General features: G+C 38.1%; 1 protein-coding gene across 3 annotated transcripts in view; it reads left to right on the forward strand.

Moving 5' to 3' along the window:
• The window catches only part of RASEF (RAS and EF-hand domain containing), a 74,612-nt gene extending 50,379 nt beyond the window's left edge, over positions 1–24,233 (forward strand). For 2 of the 3 annotated variants that reach the window (XM_079112303.1, XM_079112302.1), the window contains 9 exons: positions 485–573; positions 3,832–4,066; positions 4,347–4,484; positions 4,601–4,748; positions 6,060–6,141; positions 7,200–7,314; positions 11,050–11,169; positions 13,537–13,613; positions 22,510–24,233. In XM_079112303.1, coding sequence (XP_078968429.1) covers positions 485–573; positions 3,832–4,066; positions 4,347–4,484; positions 4,601–4,748; positions 6,060–6,141; positions 7,200–7,314; positions 11,050–11,169; positions 13,537–13,613; positions 22,510–22,615 — 1,110 coding nt within the window. In that variant the 3' untranslated portion in view covers positions 22,616–24,233. The remainder of the gene's footprint in view (positions 1–484; positions 574–3,831; positions 4,067–4,346; positions 4,485–4,600; positions 4,749–6,059; positions 6,142–7,199; positions 7,315–11,049; positions 11,170–13,536; positions 13,614–22,509) is intronic. The other variant, XM_079112304.1, reaches the window with a different exon arrangement.
• Positions 24,234–25,105: the final 872 nt, after the last annotated feature.

Below are 25,105 nucleotides of genomic sequence, written 5' to 3' on the forward strand. Positions count from 1 at the left end.
TCCCTCCTTCCTCCATTCTTACCTCCCTCCCACCCCCCACTATGTGTCATCATCCACTTATCAGTGAGATCATTCCTCCTTTGGTTTTTTGAGATTAGCTTATCTCACTTACCCAAAGGACTTACCCCACTTTTGAAGGTCAGTTTAAGCATAAGATTATAGTGCCATGTTTGGATATGAAAGAGTCAGTCACTAAGCCAAATTATAGTTCCAGAAGAGATAAAACCAAGGAAGTTGATGTTACAGTGTCCTGGAAAATCTGGGGAACCTGGGTATTCTATTATGGAATTTGTAGTAGAGAGTGGATTTAAGATCTGATGACAAAGAGGGAAGATTGTGGTCAGTTGTCTTGCTGCAGTTTTTCAATTGATTTTTATGCTCACATTTGCTCATGGAGGATGCAAACTTTTAGTTACATCAGAAATTAAATTGTATGTGTGTGTATAACATGTTTACATGAATATTAAATATTTATGTGTTGCAGCGCATAAATAATATATCACCAGGGAACACAATATCTAGAAGCAGTCCCAAATTTAATGGTCATTCTCCTCAACCTCTGGGATATGACAGGTATGTTGACACCTGTTTATTGTTTTGTTTGCTTTCTAGATCAAAGTTAAAAGGAGGATAAATATCCTTGTGGTGAATTAAAATAATGGAACATATTTGGAGTACTAGTTTATATTTTTTATACTAGTTTATGATGTTACTTTAAAAGTTCTAAAATGTGAACCATATAAAAACTATAAGTAAAAATGTTTCAGAGAGTGAAAAATTACTTCCTTAAGATGCTGTGATTTGTGTTCATCCGTACCTACCATTACCTCATTTGCAATCATGTCTTGTTTCTTAGAAGTGGAGTCCATGAGAGTTGTTTTGGAGTTACTGATGTTGTGGTATATGTGGTGTATGATGTTGAGACTATTTTCATGCTCTGTCAATGTTTAATCGGTCAGTGTAACATGCGAGTTGTTTTGCAGAAGAGGAAACTTTCAAAACAAATAGAAACCTGGCCAGAACAGGTTTATGAGCTACTACTGTATTAAAGGAGTCACAGAGACATTCCAAAAGTTAGAATTTAGCTCTGTTTGTAACCAAATAAAGTGAAATATTGGGCCTCTTATTTCTTGAGACTCAGTACTAACAAACATTGCATGTGAGTATGTATAACCATATGTTCAGTGATGCTCATTAAGAAGTAAATTTTTGAAAGTGGAAGTGAAGACATGAACTAGAGGTTTCCAGCTCATCCTGTCTTTGCAACTTTCAGACTCATGTATGTTGCCTTTCATTTGGGTACTTTGGGTGTAGAGAATAATGTACTTAATATCCTTGCGATAACAGATGGTCAAGTTGCCCTTAGGGAGGTGTGTTACCAAAGTTTTATTGGTGATCGCTTCTAAGAAGATACTACCTAAAGATCTTGGTATAAGATCTTTTCATTGTTCACTGATTTCTTAAATAATAATTTTAATGTATATTGATTTATAAACTGCTGACCACTCTGTTACTGAGAAATACAGATTTTTGAAAATATATATTCGTGATGCATTTTTTTGAACTAATATTTCAGATCAGTTCTAAGCAAGTAGTAGGAAAAGGTACATAATGAAAACTTAATTTCAGAAATTTCACCATGATTTATTTTTGAAAGAGTAGATACCATGAATAAGATTCACAAGTACTGGACTGAGAGCTGCTCCACAGTGTGTCCTGAGAGAAAATGTCACCAGGGCCTGGAAGTGACAGTGTGTTAGACTTTCTTTGCTGTGACCAAAATACCTGACAGGAACAACTTAGAGAGGAAATGTTTATTTTGGCTCATGTGTTCAGAGATTTAGTCCACGGTCAGCTGAGTCCACTGCTCTGGGCCCAAGTTGAGGCAGACCATCCTAGCTGAAGGGTGTGGTAGAGGAGGGCTGCTTTCTTCTTGGAAGACAGGAAGCAGAGAGAGGAAGGGGAAGAGGCCATGGGGAAGGCGCACCCTTCCAGACCAGGCAGCAGTATAGCTCCTATATGCTGCTCATGTCCACACAGAACTGGAGGCCACCAGGGCCTGCGCTGCTGTTCCTTTCTGGATATGTGGAGTTATTGACGTTGTATTTCTTTCTGATGCTAATATAAAAAACTTAATGAAAGCATATTATATATCACATTTTATTGCTTGTGTAGCTTTATTTAATTTTAAATTGCAAATTTGTTTTGGCCTTGTATTTTTTTGTAAGAACTATAAACAAAAATCTAACTCATTTTATAATTTTACTTAGTTGATTATAATGAAAATCTCAGGGCAGGTAAGAGTGGTTTACTTTAAAAGGGATATGTATTTGAGTTTGAGAAAGTCTGGTTGGCATCTTTATTTTTAATTTAGTGACTAGATATTCATGAGATAATCTCTCAATTCAGGATTTTTGTTTCCTTTTTTTTTTCTTTTGTCCATCAAAAATACAAATATGTTAGGGCAAAGAAAAAAGAGTATTAGTGAAGACATGAAACTGAAGAAGTTAATACTATAATATAATGAAAAAAAATTTTATATGCCTCACAGGTGGACCTAAATGCAGATTCGGGAGAATTTTATAAATTATAAAGCAGAGCAAAAGTGTGTATACACAAACACACACCTGCCTAACTACATAAATTAACATCTGATGTAAAATTCCTGCATTAGGATGAAGGTGTTATACTTGAGCAAGTATTGAGAGAGAATGGTGGCCAAATCGCTGTTTTAGTTAATTTAAAAAATTTGCTAATGGCACAAAAATGTTTTTGTCTCCTCGTATTTACATGGCTTCTACTTATTTACTTTAAGATCACCCTTTTTCTTCTAAGTATGTCTGTCTCTTCTTATTTCTCCCATTTGAAGACCCGTCAACCCTACCCACTCTCCTTTGCAATGAGTCATGTAGGCAGAGTCTAGAGTGGTGCCTGGTTATGTAGTGGTAATGCTAAATAAATCACAGCCCTTGCTTTTATTTCAATATAAGCTTTGATTCTTAGGAAAAAGGAAAAGTGAACTTGGGAAGTATGCAATTTCTTTGAGTTCTCTTGTTCAATGTTAATTTTTCCCTCACTCATCAAATATTAGGATTTCACAACCGAAAGAATCCATTGAAGTAAGGAATTCTAGGCTTCGTCTGCTGAAGCATCTTCTAAAAGGGCTTTCCCAGCAAATGTGTCCACATGGAGTGGCAGAGAACTCATTTCATATCAGACCATTCTGGTAGCACACATTTCTCATTTCTCATCACATTTCACCATGTTGATCAAAAATCTGACTCTCAGAAAAGTTTATCTGTTGATCCTTACTTTGTCCTGTGCAACTTCAGAATACTAAGAAGACTGCTTCTTCATTTGTCTGCTCTTGAAGTATTTGAAGTGAAAACCTGTCAAGTCTTGAGTACAGTGAACTGTTCCATGAATCCAAGGTCAATGTTCCCAGCCTGGTTCTTAGCATCCCTTTTAAGTAGAGATGCTGTCCAGAAATAGACACACTATTCAGAATATGGTCCAATGACTTTGAAATGAAAAGGCTCACATGTTCTATGTCCATTTTTATTAACATGGCTTGAGATTGCATGTGCATCTCTTTTATATCAGCAAACAAAGACGGTGATTTTAAATGTTTTATTTGAGGGTCTTTATCTTACGTGACTGCTGCATAGAATGTACTGATGTTGCTTTGAACATTTCATTTCCCCTGATGCTTCAACATGGGTCTTGGCAGTTGAGGATGCTGGTATTCTTGACCCCATCCCTGCCAGTCTGTCACTCGTGCATTCTTGAGGGTTGCAAGCCCCCAGGTAAAACAGTCTCTTGCATTACCAGGTCATCCCGCTCTTCCTACGTGGATGAGGACTGTGACTCGTTGGCCCTCTGTGATCCTATGCAGAGGATGAATTATGAAGTCGACAGCCTGCCTGAGAGCTGCTTTGACAGCGGCTTGTCTACCCTGAGAGATTCCAACGAGTACGATTCTGAAGTGGAATACAAGAACCAGAGGGGATTTCAGAATTCACAGAGGGTGCAGGAGATCTGTGCCGGTGATGCTTCAGACATGGATGTAAGCCAAGATACCACTGCTCTCTGAGGCAGTGTTCCACCATCTTTGACTTGTATCTGTCGGGAGAATCTGTTGTAAATGTCATAAACATGAAGCTTAGTCGGTAGTGTTTTGTTTTTTCCATCAAATTAGGAAGAAATTCTTACAGATTTGCCATTCAGGGCTTCTCTATTCTGTAACAGCATTGACTGTAGATTGAGCTATGTAGTTTTCTTCTCTTTGATTCATGATATATGGGTGTAATGAGAGACTTTGTTTTTAACTGCCTTTTAAAAACTAGGTTCCTGATATAAGGGATGAAGAAACATATGGTTCAGAAGGTGTGGCTTCTGTTTTAGACTGGAAGCCCCAAGGATCTGTTAGTGGAAGCAGCACAGTCAGTTCCTCAAGAAAGCCCATCTCAGCTCTTTCACCCCAGGTAGGTAGCTTCTAAGACACTTCCTTCATGAATACTGATGATTTTCTGTGCCATGGTCCTTATTAGGAAGAAAACTGGCACCACCTTTATCACCCACTGTGGCTTTTTTCCCCTAGACAGATGTGGCGGGTGATAATTCCAAGTCTGGTGGTTCACAGAAAGCTTACAAGATTGTACTTGCTGGGGACGCTGCAGTGGGGAAGTCCAGTTTCCTCATGAGACTTTGCAAGAATGAATTTCGAGGAAATACAAGTGCCACATTGGGTATGGCTCCTGTTTCATTTGGTAATGAGAAAATGACCTTCTTAGCTTGGTTTTCTTTTTTTGAGGGATTATATACACAGATACACAGACATATTACTTGCTCCCTATGTACATTCAAGTATATATGTATGTGTGTGTGTGTGTGTATCCTTGTCTACAGAATGGTTCTTCTGTTTTGGGTAAAACCTGACATTATTGAGGAAAACTGATAAAAGATAGCAGTGCCTATTTAGCCTGTCAGATCAAACAAACCAAGTTTAGAGCTGGAGACACTGGATTCATTTATTTAGGGTACATATCCTTAATTCCAGCCTGTAGAGAATTTACACCCCAGTGGAAAGGAATGGACAAAAAACAAATTTAAAATCAAGAGATTTGGAAAGAAGTGCAGGATTATACAAGGTGACCAGGGAAAGTCTTTCTGATAAGATGCCAATGATATTGATGAAGTGACCAGTTTGTCATTTCGGTTGAAATCATAGCCAGATGTTTGCTTCCTTCTCCACCTTAGCAACAAAAAGTTGTATCTAGATTTCCCAAATTTACATAATAATCAGTAAAAGAAGTTGAGGATATGCAAATTATCATCTAAAGAGTTCTTTGATAATCAGATGTGTTAGAACATATTGATTGCCATTTTCACAATGGGTGACTTTGTAAATTCATAGTTCTCTGATACACCCTTTGAGATAACAAACCTGAAAGTTCACTTCAATTTAATTCATAAAAAGACTACAGTATTTGATTTGGTTGCTAAGAACCATAACATTTTTATATAAACACACACATGTGTATACACATGTATATATGTGTACATGCATTGTACACATATATGTGCATGAATATATGTATATATGCAAACATATACCCCTATACCTATATGTGCATACACAATAATATGTATGTCCATATGTATATGATATACATATATATAATGTACATGTGTACATGCATAGGCCCACACATGTAGATATATGTATACATATACAATATGGTTACATGTACACTCACATGCACATACACACACATAAATATGACAGTTCGTCTAATAACCTGTAAAAACAGAACATAGATTTTTCCCTTTTCTGTAGCATAAGGCCTTCCTCACATCAGCCAGTCTGCAGACGGGGTATCTGTGTGCACATGTGTGATCTGACTTATAATTAGTATTTGAAGTTCACTCTCTTGAAGGCCACGTTCATTCCTTTCTACCTCACTGAGCTTTGACTTATTGGCTCTTCTCTCATCTTAAAAGAGGGCTCGAAAGTAGCAAGCTAATGGAATGATTTACTCTCTTCTATTTCTTTTCAGGAGTTGATTTCCAAATGAAAACTCTCATTGTAGATGGAGAGCAAACAGTTCTGCAGCTCTGGGATACAGCTGGGCAGGAGAGGCAAGTGCTTTTCATAATGCTTCAGACTCCACTTAGTTTTGCAAAGACAAGCCTTGTAGGATGCTTGATGTTCTTTATACTCATAATTATACAATTTTAATAGGCCTTATAGTTATGTTACATTAGTATTAATTATAAGTTATATTATAATCTCTTTAATGCTCATCTTCTTCCATGTCTCCTCCTTGATGTGAGTATCAGTTGTATGAGAAGAGGGCCTTTAAGCTTCTTTTGAACTGATGTTCATGTGGAACAAGAAGAGTGCACTTTCCTAACAGGAGAATCTAGGTGAGGCACCACTCCTGAATGCAGTGTCAGTGTGAGGAGCTACTTAACTGTGCAAAAATAAATGGTGGAGAAGAGAACCTGTCTGCCTACCCTCCCACTGAGGGTAGAGACACAGTCTAAATTACAGACTTGCATGTGGTGATGATACTTTATCTTGCGTTCATTGCCAATGACCAAAAAAAGTATAAAGCATAGGTTTTAATCTTATCTAACTCTTTAGAGACAGATAATTATATAACAAATAAGAATGGAGTGCCTGCTTCTGTTCTAGGCACTTGATTCAGCGTGCTGAGATTCAGTGAGCGAGCAGACACAGATACATGCCCTCATGTAACTCAGAATCTCTAACAGAATGGACTTTTAACATTTTAAAGATGTCTGTGGTTGATATGGCCCTACATAAAATACTTCTCTGTCCAACCTCCTCTGTCTTACCTGAGAGTTCTGGTAGCTTAAGGCTAAGGTTGAAATTTTTAAAAAATCGTACTTTCTCCATTGTTGTGTTCTGCTTTGGGGTTAGATATTCTTGGGATTGTTTGGTGGAGAAAATAATTGGCTTTTCTAAATCAGTCACCCATATCTGCATGCTGGTACCTTTCAATGGTTCATTGGAGGCTGTAGAGATGTCTACTTCACAGCAACACATTGTTGTTAGAGTGTTCTCAAATGGGGCTAATTTTAGAAGATCAGCAAACAAAAATGAGCAGAAGGGAAATAAAGAATGAAGCAGGACCCAACTGATGGAATTACGGGGCTTTTCTGTTTCCCAGGTTCAGAAGCATCGCCAAGTCTTACTTCAGGAAAGCAGATGGCGTTTTGCTGCTGTATGACGTCACTTGTGAGAAAAGCTTTCTTAATGTTCGAGAATGGGTAGACATGATTGAGGTAAGAAATCAAAAGGAAGAAACAGAAAATTACATGGGGAGTTGTAGATCATCTTGGAAAATGCTATTGCTTTCTGTTGGGGTGAACTTGACTAGAAGCCTGTGATCCAAGCTGTCAGGAAGAATGGTGTGCTGAAGGCAGAGTTTCCAGTGGCACTTGGCACTCTTCCTCAGGAATTGCACAAGGTCCCCCAAGGCCGAGGACACTACTGAAGGTAACTTCTGGGAATAAAACTTCCGGGTTCTGTTATAGATAATATTGGAACCCCATGTAACTAAGTGAAAGTCCAAGTCACCTGAAGAGAAGCAGCTTTCCCAAACAAGTTGGGGGCGTGGTTGGGTGTGTCCTGTGGTTAAACGTGTGTAGGAGCTTCCAGTGGGTTAAAACACAGGGGAAACACCACCTGGATTTGAGCATGTGCTGAGGTCTGAAGTCTGCAGGAACTATGTTCTCAACCTTACTGTGGGCGTGATGGGGTCTTTAGACATCACAGAGACCTCTGACATACCAGTTGGTATCTTAACTTGTGGGATAATATCTGTGGTAAAGTAAGTTTGTTAGTCTTTCACTTGAGGAGCTTTCCTATCATTTGGTTTCATGGCCAATAATTTTTAAAGGTAGGAAATTATTTTGACCACATTTACTGTGCAGTTAACAGTTATTAATCAACAAAAGTATATTTCAAGCTGTGGTTCAGCATACTCTCTTGACAATTAAACTAGTAGTTAATGCAACTTTTCAAGTAAGTATATTATCTATAATTTTAAACAGACCTTATCAGTAGTGGATTAGCAGGACTGATTGCCGTCTGGTCTCAAGTTAGCCTCTGGAGTTAAAATCTCTAACTAGAGAACTAATAAGGGAAATGACTGACTGTGGTTGTGGCAACAAGATTTCAACAATGATAAATAAATATGCACTTTGTTCTGCCAAAATTTCATGACCTAATATCATTATGAATGCAATGAAAATGTATTCACATTTATGTGATATTTTGATTTCACAAGAATTTCCATAGGTTATGCTAACCTCTCTAAAAACTGAGAAAGGAAGTTAGAAACATACTATTCTCTCTTATGATGAGGGACCTGAGGCACAGGAAGTATATGGACCTTGCTTACATTTATTTAGCAGTTAGAGGTAGAATGGGAGCTCGATTGGATTTAGGGATTCAACCATTGCAGAACACAGAGTGAGCAGCAGATGATTAGAAGTCTTTAGTGAGTATAAAGGAATTCAAAAGTACTCTTAGTAAATACAGGAGAGGCATCTGCTCAAGGAGAACAAATAGAGTTCCCTGGGCTAGAGCAGTGAGACCTGAGCAAAACATTTTATTGTTGCAATTTGGGGTTTAAGCATCATTTTAAATCTTTGCATTATACTTAAGAAAAGGGGGCACAAAAGGCAAGTTCGGTCTCAGTGAAAAAGCCATTACATAAAGTGGCACAGCCATGTCTTGCTTAGCACCTGCATATGGTCCAAGTACCCTTTAAGCCATCAGTATCACCTTTACATAGGGTCTCAAAGGGAACAAAACTTCAGGCTGGATGAATTCTTAAATTTGTTATAGGAGTGAAAAATAAATACCATATGGAATTTGAATTCTGCCTTAGAAAAAGAATGGGCACAATGAAGCTTCTCCTTGGCTTTATCTAATTTGAGGCAATTCTATGGGCCGTTTATGTGACCACGGTAACATGGGTGGAAATGCATGGTGCCATTATTGAAGCAGGCCAGAGGACTGAAAAGCAGTAGCCGGTTCACTGTGTGAACGGACCCTCTGACTTGATTAGTTGTTATACTTCGATTGAAAGCTACTGGGTTAACAATCTTATTAACAGAAGTATGGATAAAATGAAATTATAGCCTTTTATTTACCTGTTTTGAATAATTTACTGATTGAATGTTTAGGTCAAAACTGAAAGGAGATAGATACTTGAGATGCGAGATCTCCTCCTGAAGAGATCATCAGAAAAAAGAATTTTTTTGTTTTAGTTCCTTCCTCCTCTTTGCATATGTGCTCTGTTTTAGGGATATATCTGTTAATAAAACAAAGAGGCTTGTCATTATGAAGCTTGTATTTCAGTGGGGGAGTCAGATAACAAGTAACAAGGAAATAAAAGGAAATAGTATGATAGTAAGTGATAAATGTTATAGAAACAAAAGGAGGATTGGGCTGCGGTTTCCATTGTGTGGTCAGGGCAGCTTCATTGAGAAGGTGATGTTTGAGTCAAGACCTGAAGGAGGTGCCACTTTTCACCTGTGTGACTCTGGGGAGTCATTTAGATGCTCAGCTTCATGGCTAACTTAAGTGTATTTTGATTAATACTTCCTGTTGAATCCTGAGATCACTAAAGAATATGATTCATGAGCACATGAATGGGTGGGGCAGCTAGTTTTTGGAAGGTCATTTCTCTTCCTTCTCTCTTTTGCTTTCACTGTTTTCTGGTACCTTCAATCAGAGGAAATTTATTTAAAGAGAAAGGAAGTCAAATATGATTTCACTTTAAGGCTCTTGTCTTAATCCTGTATCAGGTATAGCACCAAACTAAACGAGTCCCTGGATAGCTTTAGGCAAAGAGTAATTTCCACATATTTGTGTGAGGGCTGCCACTTCTCTTGTTTAGGAGCCAGAATCCACTTTTTCTTGGCTAGTCAGGTTACTGTCTTTTATTGCCATTATCGCCTGCTGAGATAGATTATGCTCTCCTTAGCCATTTCAACTTATAGATAAGGAAATTGAGGCAGAAACTTGTGACTACTTGACTGTTCTTACACGACCAGTGAGTGACCAGCTGGTGGGAGGAGCAGGGCCTTAGAGTTAGCTCTGCACTCATACCTTAGGGTTAGTGTTGCTGTGAATGCTGGGAACGTGTGGCAATTTGCATATGCTAATTTGGAAGCTCTAGCCTTAGAATCAATTACTTTGACCAACAGTCAATTTTTTTATAAGAAAACTGTTGACCATTAGGACTTTAATTGCTTTGGTTGGAAACCAGGGAGCAGTGAGTGGTGAACTTTTGAACCCCATTTGTCCCATGACAGCTGAAGAATTACTTGTGTTTTGCACCTGTGATAATGAAGTTGACTAGGACTCATCATTGTTTGAAGTGAAGCTGTAGAAAATTATGTGGGCACCCCAGACAAAAATAATTCTGTGGTCATGCCTCTTAAGTTTATATTGGTTTGTCGTGTTCTGTCTCCTAGAAATGAGAAATTAGTGGATGCACATTTGCTTTGCTGTAAAACTGATTAATCCTGGTGCCTTTTACCCTTTTCATTAACCTAAGGGTGGAACTTTGTATAATAGGGAGTTATGAGGTCACTTTGAACCTAGGTCCTTACGTGTTCTTATTTCGCCTCCCTGAATTTCACTTTTCTTATTGGGAAATGGGGGGGGGAGGCTAGATGAGCTTATGTTGAGGTTTTGATATTTTGAGGTATGAAGATGCTATTTTAAATAACACAAATAATTATCGTATTGACAATCTGAGTTGTACAATGATAATAAGCATGCTCTTTATTCTACCGAAATGTGACTCAACATGACTATGAATGCATTGAAAGCATGCTCACCTTTATGTAACATTTTTTCTGAAGAAATTCTGAAAATATCATTTGACACACAACTGGACAGTGGCAGCTGCTGCCGCTGTTACCATCATCACTGTCGTCATCATATTGTCTACCGTCTGATGCGTGCCCGTTTTCTTTTTTTTCTTTTCTTCATGCCAGGATGCAACCCAGGAGGCTGTTCCTATCATGTTGGTAGGAAACAAGGCTGATCTTCGTGACTCTGCTGCTTCAGAGGGTCAAAAATGTGTGCCTGGATATTTTGGAGAAAAACTTGCCATGGTAAGAGGGAGGTTGGGTCTGAATTGGAAGAGAATCTAAGGGCTCAGTAATGTTGGAGTCAGTGGTGTTTCACTTTTGTCTACCTATGCTTACGAGGTTCTTTGGCAAACCTCCACCTTGTTTGTTGGGGCGACTGTCTTTACACAGAACTCCCAGTACTCCACCCTACTTGCACAAATATAAGTAATGATGGCAAGGAGCAAATCCCTGGTGGAGGCAGAACATTCAGAACGTTCTTGTTCCCCACTGTCACTGACAAAGAAGGGCCAAAATAATCTTGCCATCTTCCTTTGCCCTCTCCCCCCAGTTCTTGGGATCCTTCTCTAGTCCTGGAATCCAGGTAAAGGAGAAAGAATGAGTGTTCTATTTTGAAATGATGGGTTTGGTTCCAGAGGGTGACCATGCCAAGCAGCAGAAGACAGAGCGGTGTTTGACACTGTAGTGTTTAACCTAGGGGGAAGAGAATTGGGGGGCTCCTTTTTTTAAAATTATTTTTTCCTTTAAGATTTGTGCTTAGTTGGAACAGTCACATTTGTTTTTGGCTGTGCATTTAAACTTACTCCTGTAAGTTCATTCTCCTGCTGAGTATTACTATGGGCAAATTCTCCCCCCATTACTATGACTGTGTCAGAATGCTGCATGGCCTTCTCACCACTTGTCTTACCCATGCAAGGAATCAGCTGCACCTGGAGTCAACTAATTCACACTGTGACAGTCTGGTTTGATGTTGGTATTGCTGTCTGTTCTCAGAACCAGGAAAGGACTACTTGGTAGCCTATGAACATGAGCTGTGAAAAGTAGTTTTATTTTTCTAGTTTAGGTTGGAAAATCTTGTTTTAGACCTTAGAATTGAAAACCAATTCTAATAAACATCAGAAGTAGATAATGAAATGCAGAAGCGATTAGTTAAGGCACATGCTTAATTATATCCACTGTGAAACAAAAATCAGAGCAGAGAGCAGAGGACAGAGCCACGTGCTTATCTTGGTGGTGTTACTGTCTGGCGAAGGAAGACATTGAACCTACGTAGTCCACGGACCAGATGCTCTTCCCCACGACCCCTTTGAGATCTAGTAATTCTTGTCTGCCTGGTCATTTTATTCTCCTCTGGATTTCTAAAGTTTTCTTCCTCAAACATCTCCTGCCTTTCACTCTCCTGTATTCTCAAAGACAGTCTCTGTTTCATCCGATAACATCTTGGGTGTTGAAGTCAGCAGCAGTACTGTACTGTTTCTAGTAGACAGGCATTCACTTTGTCACATGTGTAGATTTTGTATGGTCTTGGGGACTTCTAAGGAAAGTCCCATTGTGGAATGTTTCAACCATCAGATCCTCCCCTCAGCCCACACAGGAATATTTAACCCACACTCAGACCTACAGCACATCCAGTTCTCCTTCATTAAAGGAAAAATATCTCTAAGCTTATTAGAAAAAGACACGGAAATAACTCTAGCTGTTATTTGGTGGCGAATGCTATGCAGAAAAAAATATTGAGCATTGTGAGGTTTTATGATAGGAAGACCTGGCATAGACTTTTCAGGGTTAGAAATAGCTTAATCTTAACTTCAATAAGGGAGGGTTACCTAAAAATCCAAAAATAGGTAGGAACCTGGTGAAGGGGTAGTGAAGGGAGAGGTAGCTTAAGTGCAAAGGTCCTGGGGCTAGTGCAAATTTGGGGCACTGGAGCTACTGAGGGAAGGCCAGGGTAACTGGAACTTTGTGAGTATGGGGATAGGGCAGAAAGTAAAGCTGGGAGATTGGGAGGGCTTGTTAGTCACAAGAAAGCAATCGAATAGTGCCTGAAGAAGAATAGGAGGCACTGCCAAGTTCAAGCAGAAGAATGATATGATCAGTGATCATATACCTAATGCTGGAAGGTTAATTAAGAGAGGACTAGAAAATGTCCACTGGTTTTAGCAACAAGGAGACTGTAGGGTCCTGAGAGGAAACAGTGATACTGTGAAGGTGGACATGCCTTAACTACTGGCCAAAAGCAAACATGCTTTTGATGAACACGTAATTCTTGCGTGGCTACCTTAAGCTATCATTTTTATTTCTCTCAAATGATTTGATAGAGAACGTTTGGTAGCAAATGTATAATAAGAGTTGAAAGTGAAAAATCTTTTTAAAACATAAGGTTTGGTGTTTTCAATGCACAATAAAATTCCTCTGAATAGTGAACTGTTTGTGGAATAACTATGCTCAGACTTATTCTTTGTTTTAAGTACTGAAACTCTGAATTCAATTTCTTAGCTATTAGTTACTCTGCATGCTTGATAGAAAATATATTTTATCAATTTTAATAACTAAAATATCAGGAAACCCAATTAAAGGCTTCACTTAATTGTGTAATCTTCTTTTCTACAGACCTATGGGGCGTTATTTTGTGAAACAAGTGCCAAAGATGGTTCCAATATAGTAGAAGCTGTTCTCCATCTTGCTCGGTAAAGTTTCACCTTATGCTTGGAAAACTGGATGTAGGATTGAATTTTCACTTAGTTAATGTGATGTCAGATTTCTTGACCATAACACACAGAGTATCCTTTGCAAAAAGCTGTCCTGTTTTTCAGACATGATAGGAGAAACAAATACACACTGATATTATAAGAACTGGTGATGCTGCTGGTTCACTGTGAAACATTGGCAAAATATCCTCACTGCCAAACATAAGAGGTACATCTGAAGTGGTGTTGTTATGTCTGCAAGATGTCTTCATAAAGCTAAGAGTGGACTTGTGTGAATCATCTCCAGAAACCAAATCTTAAATACTAGAGTCTATTACCAATATAATTATGTATTGTGGCATTTTACTGAGTAAAAGGGAGGAGAACAACCAACAGAGCAAATTGTATATCATGCCAGTTAGAGTCACTTTGCCAAAATTATTACCAGGTAATTATTCAATTAAGGCAGTGGTGTTGATAATGGATATTTTCAGATGTCTATTAGAATGAAAATTACATTATTAAGGATGTATATAAATGTGCCTGCTTTAATTTTTGAAGTGTTCTCAGGAAAGAACATTTTTGGCTACGTTTATTTCTTCTACTTAGTTTTTCTGCCACAAAAGGAAAGATGATTCTTTACTAGCCTAAAGGGATTTTATATCGCGCCCCCCCACCGGAAAGGGAAAAGAATGAAGATACCATAAAAGAAATGCAGGACAGTGATCTCTAATTGTAGACAAAGCAAAAATAAAATTTTAGGCATATTATTCTTTTTCTGATGATTTGTGAGATTTTTGTGATAATTGACCTCTTCTGCTGGTAAATATTGACAGTTAAAATATTTTGCATTATTTTCTATGCTACTTTTCAATTGATGACTTCATATTCAGAGTGCCTAATTGACCGACATTCTATTAGTAGAGTGCTTGAGCTAGGACCTTGAGCTAATTGGCTGCCCTCACCTGAGAGAATGAGGAAGCAGGTCTAGGATCTCGGGCAGCCTGTATAGCAGTAGTTTGTGGCAAGGCTTGGCAGATGCCCTGAACTCGCACTCAGGGTCTTTCTGTCTGACATCAGTCCATGAGAAATGGCCACCCCCCCCCCATATCACTAGAAATTAACTTTATTTAAAACACAAACAGTGTTAACTTTGTATGTAAACTAAAACAGGTAGAAAAAAAGACAAATACCTAACATGTATAGATTCAGTTGAAGGACATAGTTTCATGGGGTTTGTTTGGCCTGTTTAGTAGGAGAATCCTGGACTGATATCACATTTTTCAGGAAAAACCCCATTCATTATATTATATCCTTGAGCAGCTCAAATAATGAATTCCATATTCCTCTGTGTACATAGGGAATACCAGCTGTTTTGACCAAGCAAGCTATTTTTAGTACAGGGGGGAGAATTCAATGAAATACAGTGTTTGCCTTTAAGACAGAGTAATTGCTGAATTAGTATTTTCACTTTTTCAAATGCTTGTTTTGGTGTTTCATGAATATATACCCAAGGATTCCTGGATGGAGGTGATTAATATAGCTGCTGGGACAGATATTGGTGGAGCAGGGCCCAAAGGTGCTACAGGAAATGATGCTACAGGTCAATCCTTACACAAGTTGAGCATCCCTAATCTGAAAATCTGAAATCCTAAATACTGTAACAGCTGAAACTTTGGACACAGACATGAATAGTCAAAACATTTTGAATTCTGGAACACTTCAGATTTTGGCTGTTTAGGTTACTCAACTGGTAAAGTCTATGCATATATTCTAAAATCCACATAATTGAAATCTGAAACACTGTAAACCCAAGCATTTTGAATAAGAGATACTCAAGCTGTCCATGGTTACTGGCTGCTGCCTAGCATATTGGAGGATTGTGGAAGGAAAAGACTCAAAGTCCATTCTTAAATCTACTCCTACATAGCTATGGAATCTTCAGCAAGTCCTGGCCTTATTTTAGGCATATGGAATCTGCAAAATGAGGAAAAGGGATGAATAAAATGACCTCAAGATCCTTTCCAATACTAACAGTCCATGATTCTGTATACAGTAGCTTATACTCTACTGAATAAAATAATCAGTATTTAGTGCTCAATTGTCTTATGGGGCCATATTAAAGTTAAATGCATGCAAAATACCCTGGTCACACCCAAAGTGTGAAGTTGATTCTCTTTATTGTATCATAAAGCGGGAGAGGCTGCAAACTGCCCGCTTTCTCCCCATCTGCTCATATGTGGCCTGTTAGGTCAGTCAGGCATTGGCCCTATTTGTTGTGTAACTTAGACACCCGTGTGTGTTTATTTACTTAAAACAATTGGTGTTTGAAGACATTTTGATAACAAAGTCATTTCAGCTGTGTAATGTAAGGCTGTAGTTATTTTTCAATCTTTAGACAATTAACGAAATCAAACAAGCTGCGAGTCACTTATGGTGGAGGTTATTGCATTATGACCTGGTTTGGGCCTCTAGTTATATTAGTGATGTATTAAATATAAAAATTATAAATAAAGTAAATATGTGAAAACTTTAATTGATTTATGCCATCCTCAGAGTTACTTGTCAGAGTACTCAAGTCTAAAGTAGAAATGTTACAGTCTCCACAGATAGCATTATCATTTTTTAAAGTTTTCAATCTTTAGAAAATTGCATGTTATGCAGAACACGTAAGTTCTTGATTTAGAGCTTATGGGGTGATCCTAGCACGGTCTCTTCCTTACCATGTAATATCATAAAATGTGAAATAGTATCCTATTGGGCATGTGTTTGCATTGTCTGAAACATTATTTGCTTTTGAAGAGAGGCCATGTGTATGTGGTTAATGGCCTGAACTCTACCTGCTTATTCTTGGAAAACCTCTGAATCCCAGGAAAAGTTTCTCCTAGCAATGTAATATTCTTACAGTACTTCTAGGTCATCTTTCACAACCATGTCCTATTAGAATTAAATTTGCCAACAATAGAACCACAGGCTTTAAACATTTTGCAGTAGAGTCAAGTTGAACAGGCATTTAATTGATCAACAGCCTAAAATTGGAGAAAAATACAAAAAGCTCACACTAATATACAGGTCAGCTCAAGAACTGAACCTTTTGGCTGTATACCTGACTATAAGATTGAGTCATTTAAAAGGCAATTGTTTTATTTATCTGATTGACACATAATAATTAATTACATATATTTTTAAATGCAGTTGTTAAGCATGTGCCAGCTTTTGGTGGGATCACTTAATTTTCCCAGGCATAAACCTGTTTTGGATCATGTCTTTCTGATTTCCTTAAAGTCAGCGTGCCTGCAGTTTTGATGGATTAAAAAAAAAAAAAACAAAACAAAAAAAAACAAAGTCCAGGTGAAAGATGTGGGTGTATATTTTCCTTCCTTAATATTTGCTTTCAGGTTCAATAATGTCAGCATTATTATGAGAATTTAGCAGGTGATAAATTCAATAAGATATCAGTGGAATAAAAGGCAAGCCTTGTAGTTTGACATTAGAGGGAAAATGTAAATAAGATGTAATATATATATATATGTATACATACACAAAGGCAGGCAAGTCAGCCATATGGTTTGTAGCTGATAAGAGCCCATTGGGTGTCCCAGAGGGAGATAAGCAAGTTGTCCATGGAGGATACTATGCTTATCATGCCCATTTTACAGATGAGGAAATGTGGGAGTTAGAACATTTAATCAGCTTGATCAAAGTAACACAGCTGGGAAGCTGTAGAGTCAGGACTCTTCACTACTACCCTGAATCACTGCTTGCCACTTAAATGTTGGTCACCTCAGGATTTATTCTGCACTCACTACTTCCCTTCTCTTTCTCTCCTCTCTCTCTGACTGATATCTTCCAGCTCCGTGGCTTCCAAAACGGTTTCAAGCTGATGACTTCCAGTTTCTCTTTTTTTTTTAAACCCATTTCTTTTAAAAATGCCATGAGCATGTTCTGAACCCTCAGCTGAAAGTTCCATAGGCACAGTAACTACAGGTCTAGCAATCATAGTGTGCTAATATTCCTTTAAACTTGTTCCTTATCCTGGGCTCTCTTTCTGAGGAGTCTACCAATGTTATAATTAAAACCTCGTCTCCCAGGCTCAACCTTGATTCTTTTCCCTTCTTCTCTTGCTTCAGCACCTACCTGCAGTGGGTTCTGAGCCCTGTGGATTAACAACACTGGTGTATTTCTTTTGAATTCATGCATCTCTCTCTCTCTCTCTCTGCACTTTTTTCCCTTGGTTAGTCCAGGAGTTTCTGCCTCAGATTTTCTCCAATATGAGTTCATTCTACTTGGTAATTAATGTATTCTGTATAAATAATAATCCAATTAATATTTACTCTGTAGTTTATAATCCCACATTGGTATCCTACTTACAAGATAAAGTCTGAGCTCCTCAGCATGGGACTGATAGGCCTTCATGATCTGATCTTACCTGCCTTTCTAGTTGAATATCCTTTTCCCAAAGTGAATAGTACTGCTTGTAGACACAGCAAACTTTGTGTCCAATTGTGGCCAAGTTTTTTTTTTTTTTTTTTTTTTTTTTTTTTTTAATACCTCAACCTTTATACATGGGACTAAGAGTTTGCATTTGGAAGTTGCATTAATTTCTGTTGCCTTTAATATATTTCCACAAATGTAATGGCATAAACAATATATATTCATCTGATAGTTCTAGAGGACAGAAGTCTGGACTATCTTTGGGGGCATTGGCAGTGGATTTTTGCTTTCAATTTCTTTTTCTGAGACTTTGTTTCCTCATCTGTGAAGCGAGGGTAGTAATACTCACCTGTCACCTGTCAGGGTGTATGTGGGTGTGGGTATATCTGCATGGTGTCTTAGCACTTTTTAACTGTTCTACAGCAAGAAGTAGTTTCCATTTGTTTCATTTGTTTATTTTTTCTGCTGAGATATGTAGTTTTTGACTCATAAGTCAGTGACTTTCAAAGGTTAGTGTGATAGTCATCTTTTTGTTATTGTAACTAAAATAACCAACAAGAACAACTTAAAGGTGGAAAAATTTTATTTTATTTCATAGCCTCAGAGACTTAGTCCATGGTAGACTGATTCCATTGTTCTGGGCTCAAGGGGAGGGAGAATTTCATTGTGGAAGGGCATGGAAGAGAAGCACTGTACACCTTGTGGTGGCCAGGAAGCAGAGAGAGAAAGGGAAAGGGGCTTCAGGGAAGATTAACACCTCTAGGGCATGTCCCCAGTGCCCCTCCTCTTCTAGCCATACCCCACCTGCCTACAGTTACCACCTAGAGAGTTCTTTCAAACTAGGATGAACTCATTATATGATATGTCTCATAATCCAATCATTTCATATTTGAACATTCCTGCATTGACATAGAAGCTTTTGGGAGACACCTCATATATAACCATAACATTCCATCCCTGGGCCCCAAAACCTCATGTCCACCTTACAGTGCAAAGTGTACTTGGTCCATCTCTACGTATCCCCATAGTCCCATAGTCTTAATAGTTCTAGCGTTGACCAAAATTCCAAGTACAAAGTCTCATTTGAGACTCAGGGCAAACTTGGCTGTCAGCCCCTGTAAAAATCAGAAGCAAGATGCCTATATCCAATATACAGTGGCAAAGAGTAAACATTCTCATTCCAAAAGAGAGGAATGGGGACATAGAATGAAGGGATGGTGCCAAAACAAGACTGATACCCAGTCTGGCAGACAGGCCCCTTAACTCCAGAAACAGCATGTAGGACATGTGGTAGTGAGACATGCTTTTCAAAGGACTAGGGCAGCCCCACACATTAATCTTGCTAGTTGAAGTGCACATTTTTTTCTTTCCTAACCTGATTGTCTCCACAACCAGCTTTTGTTGGGGCCAACAGTTCATGTTACTGACATATCTTACTTCCTAGTGCCTCCATTCCAGCTTTTGCTTCACCTTCACAGCTTCCAACATTGCTCTCACAGGGGCAACCCCCAGAGATTTTTGACCCTGCCATACTTTGCTTGGTCCCCTAGGCCTTCCTTTGAATTTTTAATGGAAACCTCCATGACCCAGTAAGTCTAGCATCTGCATTCCTAGAGAACCAGCACCACGTGGATGATGCCAAGGCCTACTATGAACTTGCACAATACTTGGGCTCCTTGGGATCATGACTGCAGTGACCTAAGTGCCTAGGGGTACCGAGCACAGTAAAAAAAACTTTCTGGAACCCTCTGTGCAAGTAGCATTCCCCCATGGTCTTTTCGCAAAATAATTTTCCCATCTTCATTTTTGAACTTGCATTGAGTGTGGTCTTATCAATTCCTGAGATGCACTCAAGCCATCTTTATGTTGTCTCCTGGGCAAAGTACTTAGCATCTCTTCAGGAACTATAACCTCTATAAACTCCTTAGTTCTAGTGTTATATGCACTTTTCTGACCAAATTGCAAGTTTGAAAATTCTTCAGCTCTGCTTTCTGCTCTTGATTCTCACAGCAAACCTTGCTAAAGCTGCAAGAAGTAAAACTCATGTCACTGTTTAAATGCTGTGTTGCCCTGAAATTTATTCTACCAGATTTTTAAATTCAGCCTTACACAAAATCTCAGGACACAGACAAAATGTAGACAAGTTTTTCTCCAGAATGTAACATGAATGGCTTCTAGTCCAGTTTCCACCAGAATCCCCCTTCCCCTCTTTAACTTGATGAGCACAGTCTTTACTGTCTCCATTTGTATTGACGTTAAGGTTTTTCTGGGCTCACAGTAGAATTGCCTATTACACTCTACTTTCAACATTTTAACGCCTCTCCAGTCTTCATTTCCAAACTTGGCCAAACTCCTCTTGCAAACCGTTTCAAAAGGCTTCTGAATCACATGGTCAGGCTAGTCACACCAATGATCCCACTCTTGGAATCCATTTCTTGCATTAGTCAACTTGTTGCTGTGACCAGAATACCTGACAATAGCAATTTAGAGGAGGAAAAGTTTATTTTGGTTCATGGTTTCAGAGAAATGTTTAGTTCATAGTGGACCAACTCCTTTTCTCCAGATTAGGCGGAACATCATGTGGTAGGGGCAGTGGTAGAGGAAGCCTGCTCTATTCATGGCAGCCAGGAAAGAGAGAGAGAAAGGGGAAGGGGCCATAGGAAAGATAAACCCCTATAGGGCATGCCTCCAAGGACCCACATCTTCCAGCACACCCCACCTATAGTTTCCACTCAGTCATTCAAACTAGGATGGACTGATTAAGTTCTAGCTCTTATAGTCCAATCATTTCACTGCCAAATATTCTTGCACTAACACAGTTTTGTGGGGATGCTCATATTCAAACCCTAACAGAATGTATAAGAACCTTCTGCAGCTGCATTGGCCACTTTGGTAGCTACTAGTTGCTTGAAGTGTGGATAATTCAAATTGAGATTCCTGTATTTAATACATATATACTGAATTTGAAGAAAGTATGAAAAATATAAAATATGCAGTAATATTATTATTGATTTCATGCTATAATAATATTTTGTAGTGTCAAATAAAATTGTTAGTAATTAATGAAAGAAATTTCACCTGTTTTTTACATTTTTAGTATAACTACTAAAAAATTTGAAATGACATGTGAACCACATTATATTTCTATTGAACAACCTTTACTTTATTGAAAAGATTCCTAGTAGTTTCTGTTAAGAACTCCATAGTAAAAACTATCCACAAACTTCGTCACCTTAAGCAAAATGTATGTTTTATTTCTCATAATTACCAAGGATTGCTGATCTTGGCTGGAAGATTTCTCTACTTTTGTTCTTGGGTGTCTTATGTTTTGGCAGAGAGATGGCTCTTGGGCTGTAGCTTTGGCTGGATATCTGCTACCAGGGTATTCCTCCTTGTAGCTTCTCTCCATGTAGCATCTCATTCCTCATGACACTCTGGTAGCCTCTCTCCATTGAGGAACCTAATACTTTTTTTTAAATGGCAGCCCACAACTCCAAGGGGGAAGTGCTAAAGTGGCTGAGCATTATTAACACCTGGTTTTGGAAGTCCAAAGCACATTTCCTTCATATTCTATTGATTAGAGTCACCAAGAGTCAGCCCTGACAGGGAGGTGGGGATGGGCACCACTCCAGCTCTTCATGGGGAGCAACAGGCATTGACAAAGAGGCAGAATTATCTGATGCCATCCTGAAGATAAGCTGTCACACTCAGAGAAATTGTTTGTTATCTCATCTGTGGTGGGATGCAGGGTCTTCATATTTCGTGGGAATTCTCAGAAGGAAGGACACTTCCCTAGGGAGCTTTCAGAAGATACTGGAAAGTAGTACGTATTTTATCAGTGTTGCTTCTATTTAGAAAATTAGGAAGAAACCAAAGGAAGATACGTTTTCCTGGATTTTAACTATCCATTGTTATCTCTATTATTATATATCATTAAATAATGTTCATAAAACTACCTTGCTTTGTTTTGGGCAGTGATCATTACTTGTAGATGAAAGCCAGAGTCCAGAGTATTAAGGAGTGAACTGCATGTGGCAGATGATACAGCGTCCTGAAATCTCAGGAAAGAGGAGAGGCAAGGTGTGTCCATGTGCAGCCTGGTGCTCTGAATACTGAGGCACTAGAGCCTGCATGCTTTGAGTCCCACTTCTCAAGAGAAAATTCTTTTTTTTAAAAATTGGTGTATTATAATTAAATAGTGGACTTCATTATGACACATTTGTACATGCACATAACATAATTTGATCAAACCTCAGATAAATTTCTTAACCTCTTTTTACCTTCATTTCTTCATATGTAAAATGGGGTACAATAAATTCATAGGTTTCTTTTGAAGAAGAAGAATTTAGAAGTGTCTAGATGGCTCATGCAAACATTCAGAATTGCTTTTTTTTTCCTACAGAGCCATTTACATGGCTAAGTTTTGTACCTCAGTAACCCTCTCCCCCTTGCCCACACCTAGGGAGGTGAAAAAAAGAACTGACAACGACGACAGCAAATCCATCACCAATCTGGCTGGGACCAATTCCAAAAAGTCAACACAGATGAAGAACTGCTGCAATGGTTAAATCCCAAACATCCTCAACTGATCTATACTTCATTTCCAGAATACTGAATTTTGTGACTGGTTTGGTTTCTAGTAAAATGGTTCATCCTATTGACACTGTCCTATGGAGAGTTAGAGCAAGGGAGATCTGAACTGTACTCTCAGGTCCCTCTGGGACCTCAGCTCTTCTTTGCTATATCCAGAAGAACAATTTGTGCCTTCTGATCCTCATAGAGTCTTAAAAAATATCATGTAAATGTTTTTAATGTGATGAAAAAAAGGATCACATGCTTAAATTCAAGCTCCAGAAGAAACTCACATTACTATATTGATGAGGTAGTGGGCTTTGTAGTTAACCTATGACAATGTTTACTTAAAATATTTGATACTAGAACACTATTATAGCACCTTAGATCTATGTCCTCTCTGTCAAAGCAGCAGCTGGCTTCAAAAACCTTGTAGTCCTTGGTACCTCTCAGATGCTGTAGCACTTTAAGCACAAGGAAGGAGAACATGATGACCTGCAGTTATTAAGGGCTCTGATTGTTTCTACTTTTTAAATACTGGAATATTGATTTTTTGTACTTCTGATGTGAGAACAGAATTTAATTGAGAAAAAATGGTTATATTTTAGGCTTCAGTGGAAATGAAGATATCTATTTTTATACATAAAGAAAACATGTTTGCAAAAAATTTGTATATAGAAAGAACTGTACTTTATAATCTCGGAATAGTTACAGATAGTTTAAATTCAGTATGAAAAATTCTAATGAAAACATGTAAAACCACATACTACTGAAATTACCAAGCCCTGAAAGGTTGTTCCTCTTTATTTAAAATGTACACTGACCAGTGGTTACCAGAGACTGAGGAAAGGGGAACTGGGTATGCAGTTTCTTTTGAGAGTGAAATAGAATTAAAATTGTAGTAATTGTCGCATAACTTAATGAATATACTAAAACCACTAAATGTTATACTGTAAAGAACTGATTTTGTGGCATGTGAATTTTATCTCATTAAAATGTATTAGCACTTAGAACAGTTTAATGTTTTACCAAATGAAAATATTCATGCTGGTTTCAAACCTTCCCGTGGTTTAAGATATAATCTGCAATATAATACAAATCCCCTAACTCCCTAGTTTCATACAGTAACTTTCTTAAATAATGAAGAATAAAAGAAGCAGTATGTATGATTTTTTGGGGGAAAGGAATTGTAAAAGAGGAATTGCCATTGAGAATGGTGAGCTAGGGTCCTTTGTTTAACATAACTTCTGACTCTTCATCACCAATGAACTGTTCAGTCTTGCTCTCCTTCCAGAACCTACGGGGTCTCCCAGACTTCCCCATCGGAACTTCTCTAAGAGCCATGGAGGCAATATCAGGCCCAAGGGTGAGCCTGGCTTTCAATGATGTGAACCAATTAAGTTGCTTCCAGCAAGAGATTTGAACTTATCTTGGCTCCTGCAGGTCCAGACTCCAAGTATCCTGCTGAAAAACCTAAATAAGAGCTGTCATTTGTTGTATGTTAAAAACATTTCTTTTTGTTAAATTAAAATAATTCTATGTAGCAATCATTTTCCTATTTATGATTTTTTATGGTCAAACTCCTCAAGTTTTTTTTTTTTTTTTTTTTTTTTTTTTTAAGACTTAGTATTTTTGCTAGGAAGTTTTTGCTCCTCAGTAATTCTGTCATGAATTCATGTTTAATGTTTTATGGTTTTTGGTCCCAGAGAAGGATTCCATTTCTGATGATAGTGCCTTGCTTGTGGGACATTGTCAAAACAAATTGTCAAAATAAATGGAGGTGAGATGAGTGGTTATTTTTGTTTCATGTGGTATGGTGAAACAAAAGTTTTACTGTACTGTGCCACAGTGGTGTGTCTGGAGTCCAGTGAGGTTGGTTGGAGGTGTGCTGACAAATAGGACACTCATTTGGGTTTTGTTGTTCAATACTGTTTAGTATACATGTTACTGTATTACATGCATTTATTTCCTTCAAAATGTCTCTTTTTATTTGTCTTACGATCTGTAAATAAGAACGTACCTTTAGCTTAGAAGTCTTATCTTGATCTTTGCCTCTGAATCATGCTGCCAGCATACCCATATTGATTAGGAGATTGCTTAGGAGCTTTTGATGGACAAACCAGTCATCTTCAGCTATCAGAGCACTTATAAATATTTTGGCAGTTTAATCTAAATAAAGAGATTTTTATCTCTGGTTAGCAAAGTTATTTAAAGAAAGCTACTTTAAAAAGATTCCTTGCTGGGGGATCATGATTGTTTACCCACATTTTGTTTTGTGAAGGTGTTCTCTGATTTAAGATGTATTTTCTATGAGGATAAGAATATTTAATGCTTTTAACTTAGACTTAATTGGACATGTTTGATTATTCCTATGGATGTAACTTATCTTGTCTCTGTTTTTCCTTTGAGAGATTTTAAAATCACAGTCATACTACACTCCTTTTTATGTACCCTGACACATTGAATAATATTTTAATTTCATTATG

This window comes from Sciurus vulgaris (assembly GCF_902686455.1).
Source record: "Sciurus vulgaris genome assembly, chromosome: 15".
Taxonomy (NCBI): Eukaryota; Metazoa; Chordata; class Mammalia; order Rodentia; family Sciuridae; genus Sciurus; species Sciurus vulgaris.